General features: G+C 41.3%; 1 protein-coding gene across 1 annotated transcript in view; it reads right to left on the bottom strand.

Annotated features, from left to right (window-relative positions):
• NTRK2 (neurotrophic receptor tyrosine kinase 2) overlaps positions 1–26226 on the bottom strand; it is a 198824-nt gene that overhangs the window by 21687 nt on the left and 150911 nt on the right. Inside the window, exons 14-15 of the mRNA XM_026088466.1 lie at positions 21188–21360; positions 17657–17891 (exon numbers count right to left, since the gene is read on the bottom strand). Of these exons, the coding sequence (XP_025944251.1) occupies positions 17657–17891; positions 21188–21360 (408 nt within the window). The remainder of the gene's footprint in view (positions 1–17656; positions 17892–21187; positions 21361–26226) is intronic.

Here is a 26226-nt window from a genome sequence, read left to right as displayed (position 1 = left end):
GTAATCACTGGGAACAAGCCTCAAGACAATGGTTACACTAAACCTAATTCTGTTGCCTCCCTGCTGACTATCAGGAGAAAGGATGGACTTTGTCTCATGTGGGATCCCCAGGAGGTTGGATAAGTTGCTCTGGTAGGAATACAATGAGAGAGTTATGGTGGGAGGAAACAGCCCAGTTTTCTCCAGATACTAACACAGCAGCCAAGCTCTTCCCAGCAGTGCGCTGTTGTGGCTTGGGCAGTCATGCAAGCCCAGCCCTAAGCAATGTGGTGGAGAAGGTCACAAGAATCTTTTATGTTGGAAAGTATCCAGCAACCTAGCCCCATAAGAATAATATTGCCCAGATTGTCTGTGTACACCCCGCTCCTCTTTCATGCACATGGAAGAATCAATATGAGTGTTTACAAACTGAAATGTATTGAAACCAAATGAGTATCTCTGTCTTTTAATTTCATGACCTTAGTCTGACATACTACAAACTGCAAAGAAGAGTGTTTTTCTATAAAGCAGAAGAAAGCATTGAGGTGAAGGGCTGGAACATGCAAGTTATGAGCTGAATGCCAGAAGAATTCCAGAACGACAAGCAAACTTTTTGTTTTGTTTGTGTTTCATGGGGATGGGGGATTTACTATTCAGAGGGTAGTATTTTTTAAATAGCTGCCTGGTAATAACTATAATTTAACCTGCCTGTCCCCAGCAGTCTCCAGACTCCTTTTAAATTCTGAGTAGTTACTCTGTAAAAGGCAGAGGATCATCCTATATAATTAAAATTGCATCTGTGCAGAGATACTGAGATTTCAATGCCTGGGATTTCAATGTGGAGCAAAAGCTCCACTGCTGCTTTCGGACTTGTGGTTTCTGCTGCTCAAGGTCTCCAGTGATACCAGTGAAGAACAATGCACCCAGAAACCTGCCGCAATTCGAGCAACTGATCTCAATGCTATTCAACCTGGTCCTAGTATCAGCAACAGAAGAAAGGATGAAATCATTAAGTGAACTTTAAGACAACTCTCTAACAGAATACTATTTTTCTAGGTGTGGTAGGGAAACGTATAGTGAGATAAAAACACCTTTAACCTCCCGAGAATAACAGAAATAGGCTCACTTTATATCTTCTGCAATTTTATCCAGCAGGAAGATTAACGTCAGGCCATTTCCCCACCTTCAGCATGCGAGACTCAAGAAGACTGCTAGATGGGTGTCATGTTTGTCATGTCAGTGCTGGACTTCTGCGTGGCTGCCGCTATCTTCGTTATCACATCAGGGATCTCCAGAACTTGAACTAAAGCTCTAGATTGCAGCTAAGATTGTAATGGGTTCATGCTCTCTATGAAACAAGTATGGAGCAAGACATAAAGTATGCAAGCACCAATGCGTAGTAGTATCTGCTCTGCATTAAAACTCAAGTGAGAACCATGGTCTAAACCCACATGGAAGCCCCTATGTTCTTACCACTTTGCATGCAAAGCTGTAGCTTTTTGACATGAAAGGCAACTTCTGCCTTGCTGATCCAGCAAGGGTTGTGCTAAACCTTGTCACAAACAGAAACCACCCATGTTTTTGAGATTGGCATGGCCTGAAAAGGTAAGTTAAGTTTGTCACCCTTCTGGGAAGAAATGATAAGGGAACAGAAGGAATATACATATGGAGCAAAAGAACTGTTTATGTGTTTTCATCCTTTAATCTTTCCTCCTGACTTTACCTTATGATAAATGCAGGACATTGGGAAAAGACAAGGACAAAGCAATATTGGCTCTGCCTATACTCAGACAGAAGCATCTGTAAAACTAGAAACCAACCAACTGGAATTTGGAGGGTTAAAGTCTAATTAAAGCCAAGGGAGAGTAGACTGGATGCAGAATTAAAAAGAAGATGGATTTTTCCAGAGTCATAGAGTGGGTGCAAGGTCAGACTTTTGTTAGCAATGAGAGAAGCTAAGAAGTTACTTGTAAGAGCTGCAGAGCTAGTGGCAGGTATTTTGATGAACTGGAAATGTTTTCTCTCTAAAACTTTCTCCTTAATGGTAATCAGACACTGTAAGCTGTGCTTTAGTGTGCTTCAAGGTACCAGCGAAGAACTGCAAGGGACATCCTGAGTCCTCAGGTCCACTTCCATCCTATCACATAGTTCACCTACATCACATAATTCCTCTTATAAATTGCTCAGTACCACCTTAAAATAACTTAGTTTTCTCCCCAGCATCCTCATTCACAGTCTGTCCAAGAAACTCATTCCTCTGATGGTCAGAAACCTAATTCTAATCTTTTGCTTAAATTCTTCCATGGCCAGCTTCTACTCATTTGTTCTTAGGCAAACACTGTCCTTTAGTTTAAATGTTTTTTCTTCCTTCTCTGATGTTTATTTACCCTTCTGATGCATTTATATATCATAGGTTTTTTTCAACTGTCCTTCAAAAAAGACTTCAAGCAGGAATGCCCTGGCACCTATGATCAGAGAAGTGGTCCTGTCCTCCCCACAACCTGAAAAAAATGCCTATTCTTCAGCTGTATTGCTTCATCAATGCTGCTTGTTCAGCAGCTGAAGAAACACTTGTGCTGGTGCAGAAAAGAGGATGATGCAGGAATTAGTTGCTGGGAGTAGCAAAAGAGCAGGACCTTCCCTTTCAGCAGCAGGACTAGCTAATGCTGTTTAAAGAGTTTGCTGAACTATAGCCTTAGTCTCCTCTCATAAAATAGGCTCTCCATTTCCCTGCTTCATCTAGCACCTCTTTTCTATGCCTGTTCCAGGCTTAGATTTCATATCCTTGGTTGCATTAGCCACCTTGCCTGTTTCTTCATGTTCATCACTGTCCTTTTAAAACCTGATGTTAAAAATTAATTTAGTTTCCAGGCCAAACTAATTCTCATTTCCACATCATCATCTCTGTAGTGGCGCCACGATCCTCCTCATTCTCTTTACATTTAAACAGTTGAGGGATCTTCTCTTGTTTATTTTAACATCCTTTACAAAGTCAGTCCCAAACCGCTTTTTGGCACTTTTCACTGTATCCTCTAGGACCTAGCTTTCTTTGTTAATCAATCTTTCTCCATTTCTCATGTGTTTTTATTTACTCCCGATGTCCTTTATGAGGTGAGATCAGAGAAGGTTCTGCAACCTTTTGTTCCCCATCTTCTCCTCTGATTCAGGGACACAAATTCCAACTAATTTTTGCACTTCTATTTAAATAAATTCCACATTTTCTCAATTGTCTCCAATACAGTTGGTGCTAATAACTAGTTCCCTCCATTTCTCAGAGTTGGCCCTGTGAAACAGCAGAAGAAAAACAGTCAGAAAAGGGGACTCCCAAAATTTTGAGGCCACAATTACTCCAGAGTCAAGACTTTTGAGGATCTTAGACAGTTTTTAAATCTGCCACAACCCCTGTGAGTTTAACTCAGAATAAAAAATTATTAAACTACAGGTGCTGAATAATTGCCTACTTTATGTAACCTGAAGGCTACACAGATCCAGATCTACTCCTTTTTCCTTTTCTAGTTTTGCTGCTTTTTATCTTTTAAAAAGATCCATAAAAACTGCTGCAAACCATTGCCAGATTAAACAGAATAATCAGGAAAGAAACACTATATCTTTTTTCTGACTATGTGCATTCACTAACATAACGCTGTTTTCCATATCCCTAGTGACATGACTGAGCACATACCAACATGAGCTACATTTCGATCAGTTAGCTTGGGCTTTGTGAGCAGCACAGGCACAGAGACGTACGCCCCAGAAAAGGAGCATTCACCCTGCTTCTGCATAGCTTTGCAGTCTGCAGCGAGCTCATGCCACAGCTTCAGAGCCAGCAGCGCTTGCAGAGCACACATACCTTCAGTCTCAGGTTATACAGTGGAGCTGCACAAACCTCTCTGTAAAACTCCTTTGTATTTCCTACTTTCTATAATTTTAGCTATGCTTAAAGATGCGTTTGAAGGGCTTCTTATTGCATGTAATACAGCTTTATCTGCTGCACGGCCTTCACTTTCCTTCTTTTCCATTTTGTGTTTTATTCCACCACCTAAAGCTGATTAGGACAGAAGACAAGAGGGTTCATATTGCATAATACAGAGGCATATACAAGCTGGCTCAGCTCCAAAACCACCACTTAGTCTGTCTCCAAACTGCCATGGAAACATTTGTTGTTCAAAACTGTATGTTCCTCCAAGCATGATTGATGTAAGAAATCACAACTGTGTGTGTCTATGCAAACAGGCAGGAGTTGTATAAGACGGATCTTTCGATCTTTTGCAACAGAATTCCCCTCTGCAGAAAAAGGCAATATGAGGCCTGTACTTAAACAACATATAAGCTTTATTTTGTAGATTCAAGTAGTATGTGCTGGCTTTCTGCAGAGGGATGAATTCCACCCACTTGGCATTGGTATTTTGCTTTATTTTAACATCAATATGCTTTTTCCACAGAATTACTCAGTGCTAGGTTCTTTTCTCTAAAAAAAGCTGATATGGCATGCAAGGCCAGTTGTGGAATAAGTGAAGATATTCAAAGAGCATGGAAAAGTCATTCGACTGAAAACTGCAAAATTCCATTTTACATTGGTGCTTTCAACATAGAAGACAAGACGTGCTGCCAAAATTATGACATGAAATATTCAGCTCTATTCTGATCTTTTTCTCTGTCTCTTGTTTTGCTAAAGATGATTTAAAACTCTGCTTGTTGAATCCAAAAAACAAACAGCTCATGCATATGACAGCCTGCCAAGAATGCAGGACCCTGCCCTTCACTTAGCTCACAAGCAAGAAAAATCTCCTGAAAGTATACTGCCAGCCAGCTATGCTGCACTAAATCTCACCGTCAGAAAATAACATTGGCAGCATAATCAGCTGCAAAAGGACTGTATGCAGAGCAGTAACTTGCAAAGATCAGTTGGCCTCTTGAAATGATTTGTTGGTGACAGGCATCTCCTAAATTAGTTTGCAAAGAATCTATATCCTTAAGATAACATCACTTTTTTATTTTGTGGAATTGGGCTGAGGCAGTACAAGAAAGGTAGATGACAAAAACATTAGGGCAAATGATTTGTAACCAACAGGTCTGTCATTCAGGTTGGCTTTTTTTTTTTTTTTTTTTTGCTGTATATTTATGCTGGCAGTGAAACAATTGCAAGATTGATGTGTTATCAAAGAATATCTGGCAATGTTTTTAATGAACAGTTCTTTATCTTCCTAAAATTCTATCACCAGAAGAAAAAGAAAATGAGAGTGATTTCTTTGCCCTGATAAGGTTCCTCTCTTTCTGGGTACCCGGTTAAATCCCAATTTCTAGGGATACAGTCTAGCAGATCATAAAAATAAACTGAAGGATTCCTCTCTCACACACACCTTGTAAAGGACCAAATGTAATTACAAAAAAATCTCCTGGGGGAGGACCAGACTCCATCAAATTTTATATATTAACTGAAAATAAAAAAATTAATACAAACCTACAGTTTCAGTAAAACACTTGTTACTTCATGGTGTGGCCTCCCAAGAAAATGCTTGCAGTTAGTCAGAGTGATAACAAAATTATATAATTCCTGTGCCTCTGCATGAGTGTGTAGGACTTGCCATGCAAGGACTGGATCACAGGCTGATGTGATGTGTTCTCCCCTTTAGATATAGCTATGAACCCACAAGTGAATGCAGACATAATGCCATTAAGATTAGTAATTAATAAGGATAAAGGTTGCAATCCTGTGCCCAGTGATGTCAATTCTACTTTCCCCATTGATCTGGAAGTTGGACAAGCATTCAGTCTACAAGTATATGCGACAGTCTTTCTGTCTTCTGCAAAAATTGTATGGGTGAACTGCTTTCATATTCATTTTCAATAGTAAAAGACAAAAATAGTCAGTATTTTGTGATTTAAAGTATCTCAGTCTCAAGGTTCCTTTATCTCCAAATGGCTATTTATGTATTTCATTTTCAGTATGTACTGCTTTATTACAGAGACTCATTATTTTTGTAGAAGTAGATTTACAATCTTTCACTCTATAACCAAAAGCCTTGCACTATTACTTTTCCTTAAAAGCCCCAGCTCCTAATCATATGATTACATGAACATTTGAAATGACATTCATTTGAAAATGTACACTTCTAGCCCTCACAGTTGTGGGAAAAAACTTGAACACAGCAACACAGAAAGAACACAGGGCTGAAGTAGGGTTTAATGGGCCATGCTATCACAGGTATCACAGGTGACTGCCTTCTAAGCTCCTTCAGAAATGCATCCATCTCCAGCTTAAAAATAGTTGAGCTTTTCTGTGCTCTTGTTGCTCCTGCTGGAAGGGCCATTCCAGACTTACTTCTTATATTTAGAAAATTCTCGCTTGCGCTCTCAATTTCTTCTTGCCAGTTCATACCCATTTGTTTCTGGGCAAGTAATGACTTTTTTGCATGAATAGCTCTTTGCTCTCCTGAATATATACATCTTGCTCCAATGTATTTCTCATTCACAAACAAATCTGCTCTTAGCAAAACGGCCCGGGACAGAATCCAGCATTTGTTAGTTTGTTTAAGCATAAGAATTTAAGCCATTCTCATGAGCTGGGGGATGGAGAAGTGATTCAATTAATAATTTATTTTAATAATTAGAGCTAGCAATGTTGTAGCACTCCTGGAGTGAAAAAAATTGACAGCACATGTTTTTCTGTAATGGTGCTGAACATGGTTTTGTCCCATGTCTATCAGCAAGGATACAGATGTCTAAATATTCTTGTTGACCATCATTAGTTGCCTCTGTAAATGGGGCCTACCACATTACTGTTCCTCCTGACTCAATTCTGAACAGGTTGTTTAGGTAAACTCCTCAGAAGCACAATTAATCTCAAAACTGATTCTTATTTCGTATGGCTTGCTACCCATTTGGATCAGTTTCAACCAATTTTGCAGTATTCCTGGTCACATGATCCATATAGGAATGTAGCTTCATGAACAAAACAACACTTGGTCTTTTCCTCACAATTATCACAAAGAAAAAAAATGCCACAGCAAATTGAAAACATGATGATTCCAGGTCAAATCAAGAGTTAACATACAATTTAAAAGCTAACTACATTGCTCAGCAAAGAGAGTAAATGTAACTTGACCAGAGTAATGCTTCTGTAGGCTTTAAACTAAGATTAATCTACTCAGCATGTTAAACTTTTGACCAACACTTGGGGGAATAGCTTGAAAATGGAAAAGATAACTTTAATGTCTCGCCAGAGAAAAATGCAAAGACACAAGATTAAGTAAGGAAACAGTTTTCAAAACTTCATTTGCATCACCTCTCAGGGTCGGTACCTCTATCTGAACATTTCAATGGGTCTGACACTTCTCCCAAACCAAAGGCACATGACATCACTGTTGATATCAATATCAAGCCCAGGATGAGATTAAGTGGAGAAGATGGATATGAACTGACTGTGAATCAAATTTAATGCAGGCTCCTCAAATTCTCAAGGGATGGACAACAGCTTTGCAAAGGATGCTGTCAAGGGGCAAACTTCTAAAAGTAAACTCAAGGGTATGAAGCTATACATGTTTCTTGAAAGCATTTCACTGCATTAGAAAAAAGGATGTTACTTCCCACTCATGTGGCTTTTTTCTGCAGATTTGTTTATCTGCCTGATGGAGACAGAAGCATTTGAGTCACCATGAGCTTTTCTATATTTTTTATTTATCCTTTATATCAGATGAATCTTTCTTCATTCTCCTTAAATCAGGCCTTCATCTCTTTCTAAAAGTTATGCCATAGCTAATAGCTTGACTCAGCAATTCGTAGGTGAAGTTTCTGCTGCATTTTATATAAGACTAGATTAATGCAAGGCCAAGTTATCTCTGAAGTCTAAGTGCCAAGTTCCTGAGCCTGCAAGATGCTAAATTATCTCACTTCTGGGGTCCTCAGAATTTGGCAAGCTCAGAGACAAGTCCTGACAATTCATCACGAATTTCACTTCTGTTCATGATGTCTAATATAGAAAAGGCTTCACACAGGCATATGGGTTACAACTATATGAGCAATCTAAACCATTTCAGGATCTCTCTCTGGCACTGAGACCAACTGGCTCAGGTTGGCCTAAGTCCCTGCTAATGACTGCTCTTTTCCTCCACATCAGGGTAGGCATGTGCAAACTGCCCAGCCCATGCCCACACCTGATCAGCACCTGTGCTCCTTCAGGCAGCCAATGGACCCCAAAAGCAGTGAAGACATAAGTGACTAGAAGAATAACACACTGCTTCCTTTCCTCCCTGTCTCCACTCACCATTATCACAAACTCTTTTCTACACATGTGCCAATCTACAAGGCAGATTTGCAGGCTCCACTCCAGTACTAGCTGACGCTGTCCCCTTGTCTTCTCTATCCGTCCCGCTATATACAGTACTTCAAACTAATCATCTCTGTTCCCTTCCACGCTTCCTGAGTACTGTGAGCAAAAACAGTGCCCATTGCCCTTCAGACCCAGGAAAAAAATGCATGTTTAAGAAAACTGCCTAGCAACTACTTTCCTTATTGCAAGGAGAAAGGATATTTGCATAAGAAAACCCTCCAGCTGGAAGCCTGCAAAGACTCTGCAGGGAGCTGATTCAGTGACCAGTCCTCAAAGGAGACTTGGCTCCTGCTCCTGCTGGGTGGCCTTTCTTTGCCGTCCCCACCGCCCCTGGGGGCAGCAGTGCGGCCGCACAAGGTGCACCAGTGCTCTGCAGCAGCTGGGCACTGCCGCTTTGGTTTCTGACTGTACTCACAGTGCTCCTGGAGATCTTCTTCTCATTTTGTCCCCACATCTTCTTTTCTTCACACTGTGTGCATCACAGCGCAAAGTCAACAGCTTCAGCTACTAACCCTTGGTGTTCTGTCATTTACTTTGCAGATTTCCTGCCAAAAACGGAGCTCTGTGGCACTGCAGTACAGCATCTCTCTTTCCAGATATTTACACATGGTTCCTCCCCACAACTGCATAATGAGATTATTGGTTTGCGCAAAGACTTGGCCCAAGAAGCAGAATTACAGAAATCACTTCATCATTTCTGCTGCTGTTCTATGCCCTGTCTGTATAAAATGTTGCCTGTAAACTCACTTCCTAATGTCCTGGACAAAACATTGGCTCTAATGAAGTCAAAGGAAGAAGCTGCCACCCATATTCAAAGTCCGATCCAGCAACATTATGAACACAGTTGGGATTGAGAAAATGTACCTGCTATGTGCTGAACAGTTAAACGTCAGTCAAGGCATTTCAGCACCTGCAAAGAAGTCTTCACAGGGCTGGGCTGCTACTTACACGCAATGAGCTGACTTTGAGATTAGAGTGCTGCAAAACTCTCCAAGTTTTGGTTCGTAAAACTAATTTCAGTAAGTGAATCATTGCTTTCCTGCAATTTATATCCATGTGTGTGGTTATTTTTAAGAATGATTCAGTTTTGTATATATAATTTTTAAAAGGCTTTTTAAATTAATGAACATCTGTGCTAAGAACCCCTCAACAGAAAAGCTTGTGTCAGCTGTGGGTGATGCTGACTGTGTAAACTTCCTGGTATTCTGCAGGCACACACATGGAAACTAAGGCTCTCACCTACTCCATACACTAGGATTAACCCTCCTGAAATCCACAGCATTAAAATGCTTCAGAAAAACCCAAGGTCATCATAAATGCAATTTCCATCCAATTGAAAAACTGTAGTATCTGTTTTATAACGAAGGTGGGGCCAAAAAATAGTAAGTTATCAAAGCTTTTAACAGAAGAAAGCAGTGGGAAAATTTCCATTTGGAAAATCCCAAACATTTTGATTAAGCTGTTGATTGGAATATATTCAGACCTTTTAGCTATAGTGTGGGTCAACAGGAATGTCTGCATTTCCTGGCACCTTTTCTGGGTGTTGCTTCCTGGCTGAACTTCTTTCCTCAAAACAAACTAGTTTTTAGTGTCAATCTCTTGATATCCTACATGAGAACCATGCTGGTGTAAATCTAGTGGGGAGAGTTTTCCGAAGAACTAAGTAGACACCCAAATTCAATGGATAATCAAGTACCTGGTCACAGAAACAAGTCCACTATACTCTAGATCTTCTCTGCCCTTTTTAGTCAGCTTCCATTTTTCACCCTAGTCATTAGATTTTCCCTGCCTGTCCTCTCCACACTCTGACTTCACAGACTGAAGCAGAATGTGCTCCAGGAGCACTGGAGCTGGTTTCACATTTGCACGTGTTTCATGTGAAAAGTGACTTAAAATGTGGCAAAACAAAGTATGTTGCAACCTCCCAGCTGAAGATTTAATTTTTTCTATTACTGTCCTGTTAACCCTGCAAGACAGAGTTCAGTAATAAGTCACTGTTAAATGCAGCCCACTACAGATGCTGGACATCTGATGCTCCTTTTCCTAGCAGTAATATGGAAAACTTTCTTGGACTGTCCTCTTAAGAGCAGTGTCAGTGAAAACAGATGGAAAAAGAACTATAAGCAAGACCAATGACCCTGATGTGAAGATGATGAGAAAACTCCGCTTGAGAAGTGACTGCATCTATAGCCACATTAAAAAATGATGGAACTATACTTGCTTGAGCCAAAGCTGAATTTGGCCTCTCTATGTAGTGTTGAGCAGGTCAGGAAACTGGGATCCAAGATAAAACACTAAGAATCAGGGATTAGCTGGGGAAAGAGCATGTTTCCTGCACACAACAAAATGTACTCTGGCACGCACTAGTAGTAACAGGCACCAAGCCATGTTGTTAATCATTTAGCATCAGGATAATGCTCTGTTCTGGTGTATACAAGTTTCTAACCACTGACACAGTAGTGGCCCTTAGGAAGATCATAAAAGCCCTCTAAAATCATTAGACCTAATTCTGCTCGTGATTACATTGCTGTAAGCTCACAGTAACCACACTGACTTCAAGGGAGTTACTTCAGACTTACATCTATGGAGCCGGTCTGTTATTTCCAGTATTGTTTCCAGTTTCATGAAATCATCTGCACACGTACTCCAGGGCTGCCAGCACCCACCATCCTCCCCATCACTGCACATGATGCAGTGAGCCTCTGACGGAGGAGGAGAGCCGCAAAGTCCATGTAGGGAAGCAGATAGTTTCCTCTGAGCAATGGATACAAAAATAGCAGCTAATAAAAAGCCTTCAAACTGTGCCTTCAAACTGTGACAATTCAATACACACACCTACGAGGATGCCTTGACAAGCTGCTTGACTTCTCAGCAACTTGTTCTTGTTTTCTTGAGCGCAGCCTCCACCAGACTCTCCCACACAGGTATTCGGCTCTGTAGTGACAGCTGAGACCTGCAGGTGTTTGCTGCCTTTGCCCTTCTGAATAGACAGACGCTTGTTCCTCACTGTAAACATTTGTACTGTGGTGCTTGCCTGGCTAGCTACAGCCCAAATAACGATAAACCAGGCTTTTCTTTTTTTAGTCCCTTGCTGTCATGCATTAATTCTCTTTGCAAATAGGCACTTGGTACTGGAAATAGCTTTAGTGAGATCACTCTTTGGTGATTATTTTACTAGCATTATCTTTTAGCAAACGTTTCATATATAGAGTCACCAGAAAACATGTATTATGCCGTTGCCAGAAATACAGCACTGTATAATATTAGGTATTAGGCTCATAAATGAAGGAAGAACTGTGCTTAGTGGGCCAGATGCTCTTTGCCATTTCACTACTCTAATACCGTTATTCACTGTCTTCAGAGCTGCTACTCTAGATTTACCGACCAATAGTGGAGATCAGAATCTGGCCTGCTTCCCAAGAACTGTAATACTTCCAGGGTCAAAATGGTTTCTGGAAAGGGTTTTTGTTCTTATTATGTAGAAAAAAGATCAGAAAGCTGGGTATTTTTAGAATTGGCTCCAAATATCAAATTCTGTAATCCCTAATTTTTCTGGAAGCCTTTCTGGGAGGCTCAAAAGCATAATAACTTCTCACATCTTAACTGAAAGTGCATGGGAACTGTATATTTCAAAAAGATATCCTCTTCCAAATACTTATTTAAATAGATCAAGAAACAAAAAAAGCCACAAAAAACTAGTAAACTTATTTACAAACCTTCCTCACTCCCTCAGCTTTTTACTTTTCAGTCCCATGACTGTTTTTTTAGTTCTTCAATCGCCACCAAATTAGACAAGACCTGAATTTTAATTAAAAAAACCCCCAAAAAACGAAAGAAGCTAAAAATAAAAGAGACAATGGTCTTTCACAACCACTAGAGGTACAAAATGTGCCAGTAGGAACTGCAAAGTCATTTGTTTAGGGATTGAAACGAAAACCTACAATAAGGGGGACGTTCTTCATTGGAAGAAGCAGAAGATGAGAGTGGCCCAGAGCGCTCTTTGACAACACAGTGATGATGTGCCAATATGACACAGGCTACTGTGAGTGTAGGATGTCTTATGCAGCATGTTTTCATTACAGGCAGGGAAGTATCTCTGATCCAGGAACAGGCAAAATCACATTTGGAAAATCCTGTTCACAGTTCTAACAGTTTCTGTACCAGAAAGGGACATTTGAACTGAAAGACGTGTGGAGAAGGTTGTTAGGATGGGAAGAAAAATGGAGAACATTTTCTCCTGACAGGCTTGTTTAACCCTGCGAAATGGAGTCTGGGAGGGGAAAGGATTACTCTTTCTAAATATGTTTGAGATGTAAACACCAGGAAGGGAGAAGAAATTTTTTTGTTGGAAGATAATGTGATCAAGTGGGTGTGAACTGGTCAGGAGTTAATTTAGGCTACAGATTAAAAAGAAAGTCTCCAATCACAAGGAGAGAGAGGTTGTGGCAGCCTTGCAGGCAATGCCTTAGCAGCAGAACCCTAGTGCTACATCCACCTTGGTAAATTAATGGAAGGGGCTTTATGCCAGGGCAGGAGTAATCCAGGAATTAGAAATTCAAGCTTCAGAGATTTCTGCTATCGAATACCTGAGAGACTTTTGAAAAAAAGCATGTCAGTGTTTTGCTGGTGGCACCATATTTATTTATCAGAAAGTAATTCTCACTGAAACACACTGACAGGAACCATTGTCACCTCCTGTTGCACGAGGTGCGACTGACTTCCTAGGAGCTCTCACATATTTTTGCCAAACCTATGTTCTGTTGTAGAGGTCTAAGGGTGACGCCTTTAACTTCTCCTCTTTTCCCATGGCAGACTGTAGTTTTTATGGTTTTTGGTGTTTTGTATAGAAGGGGTTGGAAGTGTTAATGGGTGTTGGGGTTTTCCACATGGCTTGTGGGAGGCCTGAGATTCTTGTGGGTTTTCCTGCACTTAACACCTAACACACAGCTTCCTGCACTAGTGGAAGGTTCAGGCTCAGTAACCTATGTAACCTCATCCAATCCTATGTCCTTTGGTCTCTTTGAATAGCAGAAGAACAACGAACATGGTGCAAGATATGCAGGAGATATAAAGAGAAAACAGGTCACTGGACAGAACCACATCCCCTGGGGTCCTTCCACCCGATCTGTGCCAAAAGTGGAGGAAACAAATTTGTGACATAATTTCTAAACTTCCCCATCCCTTTAGGACAAGCTGGCCCTAAAGGAAGATGGAAACCCACTTAATAGCCCCAGGCTTCGGATAGATCCACGCATGGTTTGTACAAGCAGGGCAAAGAGTCCTTTTTTCCTCCACTGTTCCTTGCACTGTTACATAAAGGCAAGTAAGTTATAGAATAGCTAAATAGAGATTACACAACTTAGCTCCATAAATCTAAATCAGAAACAGAGCCTCTATGTCACACTGCACAGACATAAAATAAAGTGGAACGGTGAATTCTGGTCCTAATGAAGTTAATGGCAAAGCTCTTGCTTACTCCAGTGAGATTACAATTTCATCCAAAATCTTGGCTCAAGTCTGCAGCTGTCTGACCAGACTGTATATTTAAAGCATATCCATGCTAATTTTTCTGAGTGTTGGGGTGAGCTGACCTTCCTTTTATTAGCTTTTTGCTTATGATAAAGAAACACAGAAAAGTATTTTAAGGGCAGATACTGAGCAAGCACTTGCAAACTTGAATTGTAAGCCTGAAAAGGGTCTGAAACAGTACCTTTGAGTGCAGAAACAAATATTAGCAAAGTAGTTGTTTCCATGCTTCAATGTCAATACTTCAAGCCACTGAATGCTACAGATGAGTCACATTATTTGGGCATCAGATGGGAAACCCCTAACTCTTGAGTTCAAACAGGCGTCAAAAAAAGAAAAGCCCCAAATGAACTCGAAATCTAAGCTCTGCAAGTAAATAACTGTGTGAAAAGATCCACTGCTCTACAAGGACTGCGGTGCAGCAGTGTTAGCAGAGCTGCTTGGCACACGGAACAAACTACTTGCCAGTTCTTTTAGTTTGGCCTGGGGTGGACGGCAGCACTGGGTAAGAAAAACCAGTGCAATTTCTTCATGCCCTCAGGCTCATCTGGTCTGACTTGAAAACTACTTCTGTTTCATTAAATGTTAGCATGTATACCAGGTCTTCCCCCTCCCCCAAGATTCCTGTCTAATGAAGAAGAAAGGAAGAAAGAAGGGAAGAAAGAACGGAAAGCTTGTGCAACCAGGGCCACGCATCACATATATTCCTGACCCAAAGGTTATTTCTCTCCCACTCTTCCCCGAAGCATCTCTTAACAACTGAGCTGATTAAATGCAGAATGTCATTAACAATCTAACAGTGAATAAGGACTGGGGATCATCCTTATTTTACAGAAACAAACTACAAATAATCATCTTGGGCAAATCAAACATCCTGACAGGGCAGTAGTGTCTCAGGAAACTGCTTCCAGTGTATTAATAAACACAACTGCCACACCATTTATTGCAGACCATTTTGGAGCTGTATAAATCCTTGCAATGAACATGAGATAAAGCTGTCAAGGTTGGGGAAGAATTGCTTCCATGTATGTGATTAATCCTGAACATTTAAAAAGACTTACCCTGCTCTAAACAATTAGGTACGGTAGGTCAGAGCCATCCCAGTGTCGTTGCTGACAGTTTCATTATTCAGGCCTGCCATGGACATAATTCTCCAGGCAACCAGCTGGCAAGTCATCACAGCCTTGACTGTTTTGTGACCAGCTTCTGACTAGCCCACATATGGGCCAAGGAGGGCAGGCCAAAATCTCAGAGGCTTGCCTGTAGCTTCCAGTTTTTATCAGTGTGGAGGATGGCTGCAAGGCAGGCTGTGGCTCTGTCCTGACTCTGCACCAGACAAAAGCCTGCTGGAGCCTGCTGGAGAAATGGTCCTTCCTGGTTTTATCACTGTGTGGAACAAGTGACTGACTAAATTTAAGTTTCAAATCCATGCATCATACTGCAAGCTACCCCATCTCACCATCACCTTGGCTGGAGACACGCCGCTTTGCACCATCATTCACCCCCTTGACACTTGTCTACCTATTTCACCCTTCATCCACATTTGTCTTTCACTAACACCTCTCCCTGCTTTCCCTTCCTACCTTACTCATTCCTTCTCTCACATCCATTATTGCACCCTCTACACTATTCACACTGTCCCTTTCCTTCTCCACATCTCTCCTCCTTTCTTACCCCCTGGACACCACTCATCCTCCTGCGGCCTCTGAATGAGAAAAGACAAAGTGACAAAGAGGGAGAGAAGAAAGGCAATGATGGATGTGGGAACTGGAATAAACGTTGATGGGAGGGAGTCAGAGAGGCCACATGAGAATGCAGTGTATCAGTTGAATGAGGGGTTTTGAGAGGCACCCAAGAACCCCACCAAATTACCCAGAATTTCCTCTGGTGAACACCTGCTTTCTCCAGGTCACGGGTCAGGCAGGACAAAACCTCAACCTTGTTCTAAACTCCCGCTTCACTGGTTTTTGCTTTGCTCATGTGCTCATGTGCAAGACTCGAGCATCAAAACAAGAGGAACAGGCGCAGATGGGATAACACCAGAGTCAGTACAGTACCACAAGCTTGTGCCAGGTCTCTTTTTTCCCCAGAAAGCCCACAGGATTAGCTACCTTCCATCCCTTTTTGGATTTAGTTTTTCTGTAGCAAGGAGCCACTCATTTATTTCCAAAAATAAGTACAAAGTAAGGCATTCATCATTCTAAAATGCCTTTGATTGTCAAGGCCTTTGCAAACACTCACTATTAAGCATGAACATTCATTCTTAAGGGTGATGATAAACATGGTAAATAAATCCAGCCTACTGAAATACAGAACAGATACTTGCCTCCAGTCCCAACAACTATTGCTCATACTTCAGATGCAAAATCAAGAAACCTTGGCCCTTGGTGCTCACTGGTATCCTCTCAAACACAAATATAGCCAGTGATTACTACTTTGTATATTTTTCCAAGTACTGAAATGAAGTCACACCTGTTTTATGTTGATCAGAGAGCCTGAAGTGCCAAATTTCCAAAATAACAAAATATAAGAGGAATCTGGTATGTATGTTTACTAAATATTATGTTTGCTTGTTGATCAAAAAGACAAAGAACAAAGGAGACTGCTACTTCTCAGCTGTTAAGAGAAACAACGCTCTACAATAATTCTTGTGTCTAGCTTCCTCTGCCCTGTCCAGCCTCAGTCAGACATAATGGCAATCTCTTTTCAGGCATCCCACAAACACTGGTGCAGAAGTGACACTGTCCTTTTTATGGACACAGCAGCCCCATTAAGGTGGGTAAGGATGGGACCTTCATTTTATTTACAAGGAATTCACTGGCAGCAAGTGATGTGGGAGGCAGGTACAGAGAATATGCTTAACGATGCTGAGCAGCTCATGTTATGGGACACAACTGTAGCATTTATAAACTAACAGCTTGGCCATAGATTGCCTTTCACAAAAGCCTCATAGTCCAGCTCCACTCATGAAGTTACACATGTTGTAATGAACACAAATGCTGTCAACTACATGACTTGCCACATAGTACAAAGCCAACATAGTACAAAGCCAACATCAACAACAGTATCAGTGAACACACTCGTGCTTATCCTAGCGATTCTAGAAGCCTTTGACAAACTTCACAGATTGTTTTATGGCAACTGAGCTCAGGGAAAAAGGCCTGGGCCAGGTTATGAACATGCACCATGGGCTACCCTTACCCACCACTGAGTTACAGCCCTCACCAGAGTGACACGAAACAACTGTTCAACCATAAACAGTAAGAGAACTGGCTTAAGTCAGGAAATACTTGCTGTCAACTTTTAAAGTGCTGAACATATGACCATTTCTGCATTAGTGCCTCCCTAAGTAAAATAGCTGTTTGGTCCAGTGCTGCTGTCCATCACTTATATCTACTCAAGTAAACTGAAACATACAATTAGCAAAAGTTACAATTTCCATTTGTCTTAGAAATGTATAAGATCATATTTTAATAACTTCTGAGTGTTGGGCCAAATGTGATCATCCACTTTTCCTTTTTATCTGCTTCTTCCTCACCAAGGCCAAACAAATATGCCAAATTTTTGACCAGAGGAAATGGCCTTTCTATGATTTATTATTAGATAATAAAACCAACATATATAAACAACAGGACATGCCAATCTCATTACTTTTCTCCCAATCTACCAAAACTTTGTAATTCAAAACCAGCTTCTCTATATGCTGCCCTCTAAATCACCTGACAGACAGATGGTCCAGTATAAAAGTAGTATCAGTCAGATCAATGTGGTGAGATGACTGAATAAGACCTCAGTTATTACTGATTATAGCAGTTCACTTACCCTATAGTAATCTGTGCTGTACACATCTCTGGACATCCCAAAATCTCCGATCTTCACCAGCAGGTTCTCACCAACCAGGCAATTCCGGGTAGCAAGATCCCGATGCACAAAGTGCTGTGATGCCAGGTAAACCATACCAGCAGCAATCTGCTGGGCAATGTGGAGCATCTGGGATTGGGTCAGCTCAGCAGGACGGTTGCCTTCTGCCATCAGTACTGCATCTGGTCCATGTGCCCTGCACCAAAATACAAGCTGATGAAGTGATAGGCCACTTGTAAGCCAAAGAGCTGAAAGGCATGCGTGGGCCTAAAACCGCACAAATGACTTGCTCAAGCATAATGACAAAAAGGACTGTAAGGACTACAAATTCTTTGGTGAAATGGGAGAAATTGTCTCTTGGCTTTTTTCCTCTACTGTTTTCTTCCATGGTGAGAAAGGCAGGTGGTTTGAAGAGCATTACATAATGGGCAATACATTGTTCATGGAAATAAAGCAGATAGGTTTATAACAATACCTCTCAGTCCTAGACCATTACCTTTCTCCTGCTCTGCTCCAGCAATCTTTTCTGGGGAAAGACTGGCAAATGTAGCTGATGATTGGTACTTGATGGAAACCTCTCTAAGAATGATATTCTGCCATGAAGTGGTATGCATAGCACCACTCTTCCCATATGTGAATGACCAGCTTCCCCTTGATTTCCACAGGGAGACAGGTCATTCAGCATTTCCATCTTTTCTTCAAGAAGAAAGAACTAACTTCATTCTCAGATGCAATCTGAGAAAAAAAAGGCAGCAATTTTAGGTTTATACTTTCAATTTCCTGTCATACATACAGAATAGGAAAATATTTTTGCTGATTTCACCAGTGAAGGCAAGTTCTGCTCCACCCAGGAACTATCAACAGTGGGAAGAGGACACAAAACACACTCTAGTCCAAACAACCAAACAACTTCAGAAATAGGGATTTTTCAAGATCTAGCAAGCTCCTAAGATACACTGATCAATTGACTAATGAGAAACTCCTATACCTGCTGGGGCAAAGAAAGCACTTTTGCATTTGGAAATGACAGTAAAGCTCTACAACTCTTGTGCTTCATCTATCCTAACAGTGCTTGCTCTGGCATACCTATGGCACATCCTGGTACCTTGAAGATACAGATATCAATATCTACTCAATAGAGGTGAGGCGTGGCCTTCATCCATCCCTGGAGGAAGGGCACAGGAGTTTGTAGAAGAGTTGCAAATTAATCAAAATCTATGAGATCAAATCTGACACTATCTATCAGAAATATGATATTAAAATTGCCCCAGGGGAAGAACTTCATGAGCAAAGTGACAGATGTGAGAGAGGAACGAAGGAGGGTTTGCAGCCTTGCTGGGAATGCATGTGATATCAGGCAAAGAAGTTAACTGCAGTTGTTTGTCTGCCATGGGGTACAGGCAGCCATTCAACTGACAGTGGTGGGGAGGAAATCCCCAACCAAGACTCAGAGGCAAATTCCTAATGAAAAGCACTGTACCTCTTCATTGCACTGATTTTTTTTAATGACCATTCCCAAATGTGAAGCTCTGAATGTACTAAATTAGAGCTTTTCATCTCTCACTAGCTTTGTTGAGGAGATGGTCCATATCTAAGGAGACTTTCAGATAATTTTTAACACTCCCTCCATCTTGCTTGTCTTCTTGGTGCCATCTGCAAAAGAGGAGTTCCTCACTGTCAATAGCCACCAACAGAGTTTTCTCTGGATCCACATCAGTCTCCACTAGCTGCCAAGTGCAGGGCTGGCGCAACTTCAGGGCTGTTGTCCTACATCTGAAACGGCCCTTGGCTGCACGCAGTCAGCAAAGGCTCCCTTGGGTTAAATTTCGGATACGTTTTTCCCTGACAGCCTTTGGTGGCGCTGCAGGGTAAGAAATACAGGCTTTTCCAGCCTGCTTACAACTAACCTCTGATCTGCAGCACAAGCTGCGGCAAATGTGAGAGGAATGACAAATTGGAGCTTAGGTTAAACAGCTTGTCCCAGCATAATCATTTTATGTTCTAAAGACAAGGGCTGATTAATAATTAAAAAAAGAGAAAACTTAACGTAGGAAATACACTGTCTGCTAAACTACCTTTCTCTACAGCAATTCAAAATCAGAGTTAGGAGGTAAGAAAAGGCTAATTGCAAAGAATCAACGAATAAGTATTTCTCATGATGACACTGAATCAGCTGCAAATCTGGTTTGCCCTAATGGGAGTTCGGTGCTCTGAAAAAGCACTGGACTGGCATCTTTGGAAAGCACACTCCTCTTTGCAACCACAGCAGAGGTCCAAGCAGGCAAATGCAAATGCCTCAACATTGCCCTGACAATACACTTAAACCCTCTGCCAGAGAGACAATCAATCTGGGAAAAGTAGTGTTTGCTCTGAATCCCCAGCTCAGCCCGTGGTCTCCCTGCCAACCCTGCCAGCAAAGGAGGAGGCTAGTTGATGTCATTTGCTTTTATGATGTGGCTATTTGTTCGCTGGGGATTAGAAGGACAGCAAACTCATTTCACAAAAGCTATCAAAAACTCATAAATGTTGACATTACCAGTCACTAGCAATTTCACTCGGACACAAAATCTGAACCCATTTAAGGGGACATTAGTTTAATTGTTTTACAGCTTTGTCAGTGGCATGGATTACACATATCTTTCCAAAATGGAGGTGGCCCCTAGTTATCCTTGGGCAGAAGGGATCTCAGTACACTGAAATGTCTTTGTGATACCCTTTGATGAAACAACAAGAAGACCTTGAAAGAGCAGTCCATTATGCAAATGCTTTTTATGTAGGAGCAAAAGCTGTCTCTTAACTGCTTATTTGTATGTCAATGAGTGCAGACTATTGTAAATGGCACATACACATGGCCACTGCACATAACTTGCTGGTTCATAAGTTACCTATTACTGTGAACCTTAGGTATCACCTATTTATTTATGACTGCTTCACTACCAAATTTCAATTTAGGATGGGCATTGCTGAATAGCTTTAGAAAATAAAGCTCCAATCCAGCCCCCATAGTGTAGCAATTTTCATTGTACTGAAGTTTCCAAGGCTCACAGTTTTATTGCTGCAGGTTTATGGTGCTCTTTCCAAAACACTGAGAGGAGGGAAGAGAAAAGGGGTTAGATTTTCAAAAGCTTTTAGACACCTACAGATAGAGATAGGTGTTGAGTGGGATCTTCCCAAGCAGAAAGGAGGCAAGGGAGCGATTCCTACTGCAAGCTTTATAACCAAACATTTCAGAATATACTGAAATATACTGAAAACACTATTCCTTTTGTTGAAGGCACAAGGATTAACTTAGTGGTCCTTCCAAACAGGTAAGGAAACAATAAGCCCCACATCACAGTATGTGAGATGTACCAGCAGAGTGTTGCACAGATTTTCATTCCTAGGTGCCTGTGTTTTTCACTAGTAGTAGGTAATTTGGTATTAAGTACCAGCAATGCCCACCTTCTCTGCCCACTTCTGCCTCTGCAGCACAATGCACACTGGTGGATTTACCTGAGGAATTTGTTCAGATCTCCGTGCTTCATATACTCAAAGACCATGATGAGCGGATCGCCCTCAACACAGACACCGTAGAACTTGACGATGTGCTCGTGCTGCAGGTTTGTCAGCAGCTCTGCCTCACGGTGGAAGTCCTTCCGAGCATTGTCACTGGCATCCTTCAGTGTCTGGCGGAGGAAAGGGAGATATAAGGAAGAGGAGATGTTTGCAGAAGGTAATGAACATGTGGGAAGGCACTGTAAGCATGAGATAAGGACACTTTACTGTGAAAAGGATGGAGAAAGTACATTCTGAATAACTGTTTTAGAAATGCAGATGTGATGTTTAAGTGCAATTAAATAGCGGTGGTACAATTTTTGCTCCCCTGCTACACGTCATCCCATAAAACAATTTTTATTGTAAGAGGGTGCATGAATACTCAGGACCTTACTGCACCAAGTGTTTTCCAAACAGAACAAAGAAACTAACCTTATCCAAAGAACATACTAGTACACAGCTCCTCCATATCCTTTAGCATTTAACTCAGGCAAAACCCCAGTATCCTGTTGGTATTCACCTCTGTTTTAAGTTCTATAAAATAAAGCTTTTTTTGCTTAAAATGCTTAGCAGGAATGTAGGTGCATTTGTTATGTATTATTAAAGTTGTTGCTGATGTGGGCCCCTATGTGTGCTATGCATAAGGCAGATTTATGCAAGGGTTCATCCCTGGACCAGAACTTACAACCTGAGACCCCAGCCAGAGACTTTTTTGGAAATCAGTGAAATATTACTCACATGCCTAAGATGAAGTATATGTATAAGTTACTAGGGGATCAATCCTAAACTGAGGAACGCAGAGGAAGTAGATGCAGAACACAATTTGGGGGGCATCAGTATTTTTTTCACATTTATACAGCTTTAAAATCTTGCATATTTTCATTTATGGGAAATATATCAACACTGGGTCAAATGGGAGGCTTAAATGTTATTTAATGAAATGACGCTAGTTAAACCACCACACACAGGCAGTTTTAGATCTCTCCATAAGAACCATGCTTCACAAGCAAGGAATTCTTTCATGCACCAGAACAGCAAATGCTGACACCAATTAAGTAAGGAATAATCATAATTAACAATATACTACTGCTATGCTCTACTTTCATAAAGTACAGAGGTTGCACTATATAAATTCAAATAATATTTTTAAACAGTAAGAGAGTGATAGCAGGTTACCTGCCCTCACAAATTATTATTCACAGAAACTGAAGGCTGGGCTCTGTACTCTAACTACAGCTCAACTCACTGTGAAAGAAAATGAGACACAGAAGTAGTGGCTTTGCTTTAACTAAAGATATTTTTTCCTGGTCATCTAGTCACTTTATTTCCTATGGTGAGCATGGGACCAATGATGTCTAATAGAAGAGACACAGAACAACCTGATACTGTGCAATGGTTCTGCCAATAAAGCCCATTTTTTGGCTGTAACAAAATCATGGTTTGTCTACAGTTTTTCCTGAACAGAAACAACTCTGTCCACTCTTCTAGTATTAGATGTGTGCATGTGTGAATGAGGGACTAAAAGATGACTTTTAGGGAAAACACTTGCTTTACTTATGAAAGTGCAACCATAGGTCTCCAAAAATGAACAGCTACTATAATAAGGTCCAGATGGGAGGACAAGGAGCAGGGCAGACTGAACAGCCACCCACCACGTTGAAGATTTTTTTCCCAGTGGATTGTAGGCTCTACAGATTCCAGAGGCAATAGAAATCTGTCACGCTGAAAACACCCCTTCCCTGAGGGACAAATTTATGAACCTTGTGTGTTTTCTGGCCCAGTGCCCTTCTTCCACAAGTTTTACAAATAATGATGCAATAAGGATTTTGGCTGCTTCAAAAGCTATGGCATATGAGCATACCAAGCTGAAGTGGATATCAAATCAGCTCCCCACCTCTGGTCTCCATGCAGTCACATCCAAACCAGCTGAGGGCTAAACTGGAACACCTCTACCACGCCCTCAAGGCTCTGGGATGATGCTTTAACATGATACAGGCACTGACCCACAGTCCGATCTACATTATATAATGGAATCACCAGGAACAATTCTGCTGTCACTTGAGTTTCCTCTGGTGGTTTCATGCATAAAGTAATTTGACTGTAATTCTTCTCAGTAACAGAACTAGAAAACCAATTTAAAAAAAAGCATTTTTCAATAATAGCAACCTGGAGAAAAAAAAATCAACATGGAGGAGCATAGGCCCATACTCTTTCCGACATGCTCTTTCCCTGGAAAGACAGGAAAAATGCTGACAGCTTTGCCCTGTGAGGATGACACATCATATATTTGAGAAAGCGCTTTTTATCTCACAGAAACAGCAAAATTATCACATGACAGAGCAGTTGCCATGGCAATTACACCTTTTTCTGTCAAAGAGCAAAATGCAGAAAGGTCTAAAACCTAGGAGAACCCAGACAGCGTTCCTGCTACCAAGAGGTGAGTGGAATTTCTGTTGCCCAACACTGCCAAGCCCCCTTTTCGTTATTTCATGCAGCACAGAACAGACTCAATGCATGAAAGAGAGCTGACAGAGTCAGGCAAGGACGAGACTGGAAAGAGCAAAAATTAATAAGCACACATAATTTACATAGAAATGACACTGAGTAATGCATTTAGCTTGTTCTCTGTGCAAGGGAAAAATAAAACCAAAATGAAACCATAAGAGCACAAGACAGAGACAAAGACATATTCATTATTATTATCATTACTGACAAGTAAGTCAAAGCTCTGCATACAAAGCACTCTCACCAGTTGATGGGGTTTTTGCCTGAGTAGAAGCTGAGGTACAACCTCATGTGCTTCCCAGGCAGCTGGGCTTCTTGACCAGCAGCTAAGGAAGTGCAACATCCTCCTTTGGGCAACAGAGGGATGCTCTGGCTGTTATAGAAGCTCCACATCTGCTGAGTTCAGTCTTGTCACAAGCAAAACTATCAGCTCACACTTGTTCTCCTTCACTAGGTCTTTGCCCAGGTAAACACTGAGAAACTGGTCTCTGCAGACCTGTGCTCCGTAGGGAGTGCAGAACTTGTAGCTCCTCAATCCAACACTACACTGTAGAGCTGCACCTGTGAGTATGTCAGAGCAACAACAGCAGGATCTGGCTCTCACCAACATCAGTACGTCTTGGCAATGAAATTCTCAGGATACTTTACATTTACACTGTTTCAGACCTTTCACGGTGAAAATTTGCAAAATTTGGGGTTGTTTATGCTAAGCCTGATTTTATCTCTTTCCAGGTTTTTCTGGGACCCTTTTAGCTCCTAAATAATTTGCAATGGCAACGTCAATATTTAGGATATTTGACAACTAAAAAGGAAAAGGATGCATTTAGAGTCAGATTAACTTGCTTCTGTGAGGTTCAATAATAGAGTTTTTAGCATGCTTGCACAATGCTGCAACAGTTGCCCAGCAACCGGCAGGCAAACATCTAACCGCACTGCCAGTAAATGAAAAGAAGTTCTGACAAATCTCACATAGGTGAGAAGATGTTTCCCCCAGGCCAGCTCTCTTGGCTTCCTTGCTGCCTAAATCCTTCTAATACTGCCTTACTTGTCACCAAACATGTATTTCTAATGGGCTCACTGAAGTCCTTTCATAGGGACATTCTTTTGTTTTGCTCAGAAGGGTGAAGTTCTCTAAATCATTTGCTGTTCATTGTGGGAACCTTCCCTCAGTTGGACTGCTCTGTAGGACCAAAAATCTTCAGGTCTTTGCTGGGACAACCCCTGTGCCCAATGGAGGGATTGGGACACAGTTCTCTGACTATCTCTCAGCATGCCTGTGAAGTCCCATCCTCTGTCAGTGAGAGTACTGCCCTCAAATTTAACTGGAGCATAGCTATACTGTGGTAAAAGAGAAAGGCTGGGAAGTGTCAGACAATTAACCCCTTGGCTGTATAGGGATCAGTCCAACAGTCTACTTAGTCAAAAAATCACTCTTTGGCAGGGACTAGAGTCAGCTCTTCAAAAGCTGATGCAAGGCACCTAAAAGGAGCATAAACTGTCCACAAGGATATGTCTTCTTACTTGTCTTTCAGGAGTTACTGCAAGACACTTATTAAGGACACTGCAAAGAACAGATCTGGGAAAACTCTAATAATAATACTGGTCCAGAAAACTGATAGATTTGTCATCTAAATCCATGGAGACATCTCTGCCTTTAAACACTGAATGCTATTCATTGTGAATTACAGTGAGAAAGAACAGCAGAGAGAGAGTGCAGGTATAGCATTTGCTAGGCTCCATTTGGTCAGGACTTTCAAAGGGAGCAAGCAAATGGAAACGCTTTTATTTTGCTCTCAAGCAGTTCCCTGAAGTGATAGAGGACAGGAAATTTTCACTCTAGGCTCACCAAAACACAATAGGAAATTCATTCAGCTCTAGTTTTGTCATCTCCTATCTCTTGCTTTCTCCTGTCTATGATATATCCTTCAGGCCTTCATTTTTTCCCACCAGACAACATGACTGAACAACTCTAAGTATCAAAAAGCTTGTAAACTTGGCAGACCCCCCAAAACTGCTATTTTTGATGGAGCAAGAAATCATTCAACTAATCCATCTTCCTTTCATGTTCTCTCACTGCCAGATCCAGAACTCTGTTTCTTGTTTACAATTTCAAAAAGATGATCTTCTGGGATTCTTTTACTGTACGGTTTGATTCAAAATGTATGCATGGTTGCCTAATTGTGAACGGTCAGAGAGGATTATTTTCTGATCCCTAAGCACAATCCAAACTCTAAAATACATATTTCCACTGCCTTTAATGAGAAACTTTAAATGCTGAACACCTTGTTCAGCTTTCAGCAGAACACGGATGGAGACAGGAGACAGTTGTCAGGGAGACCTAGCAAACTCTTTGTAGAGTGTGGTTTCACTGATACTATTTTCTAGCAAACCTCCACAGCTGAGGATGACAACTGACCTCAGCAGTTCCATTTTGAGGGACAAAACAGGTTGGCATGGCGAAGTAAGTCTGATGTGCAAGCTCTGAGATCATG

Source organism: Apteryx rowi, unplaced genomic scaffold, assembly GCF_003343035.1.
Source record: "Apteryx rowi isolate R43461 unplaced genomic scaffold, aptRow1 scaffold_77, whole genome shotgun sequence".
Classification (NCBI taxonomy): domain Eukaryota; kingdom Metazoa; phylum Chordata; class Aves; order Apterygiformes; family Apterygidae; genus Apteryx; species Apteryx rowi.
Note: the sequence above shows the minus strand (reverse complement) of the source record. Positions and strands in the feature narration are given on the sequence as shown.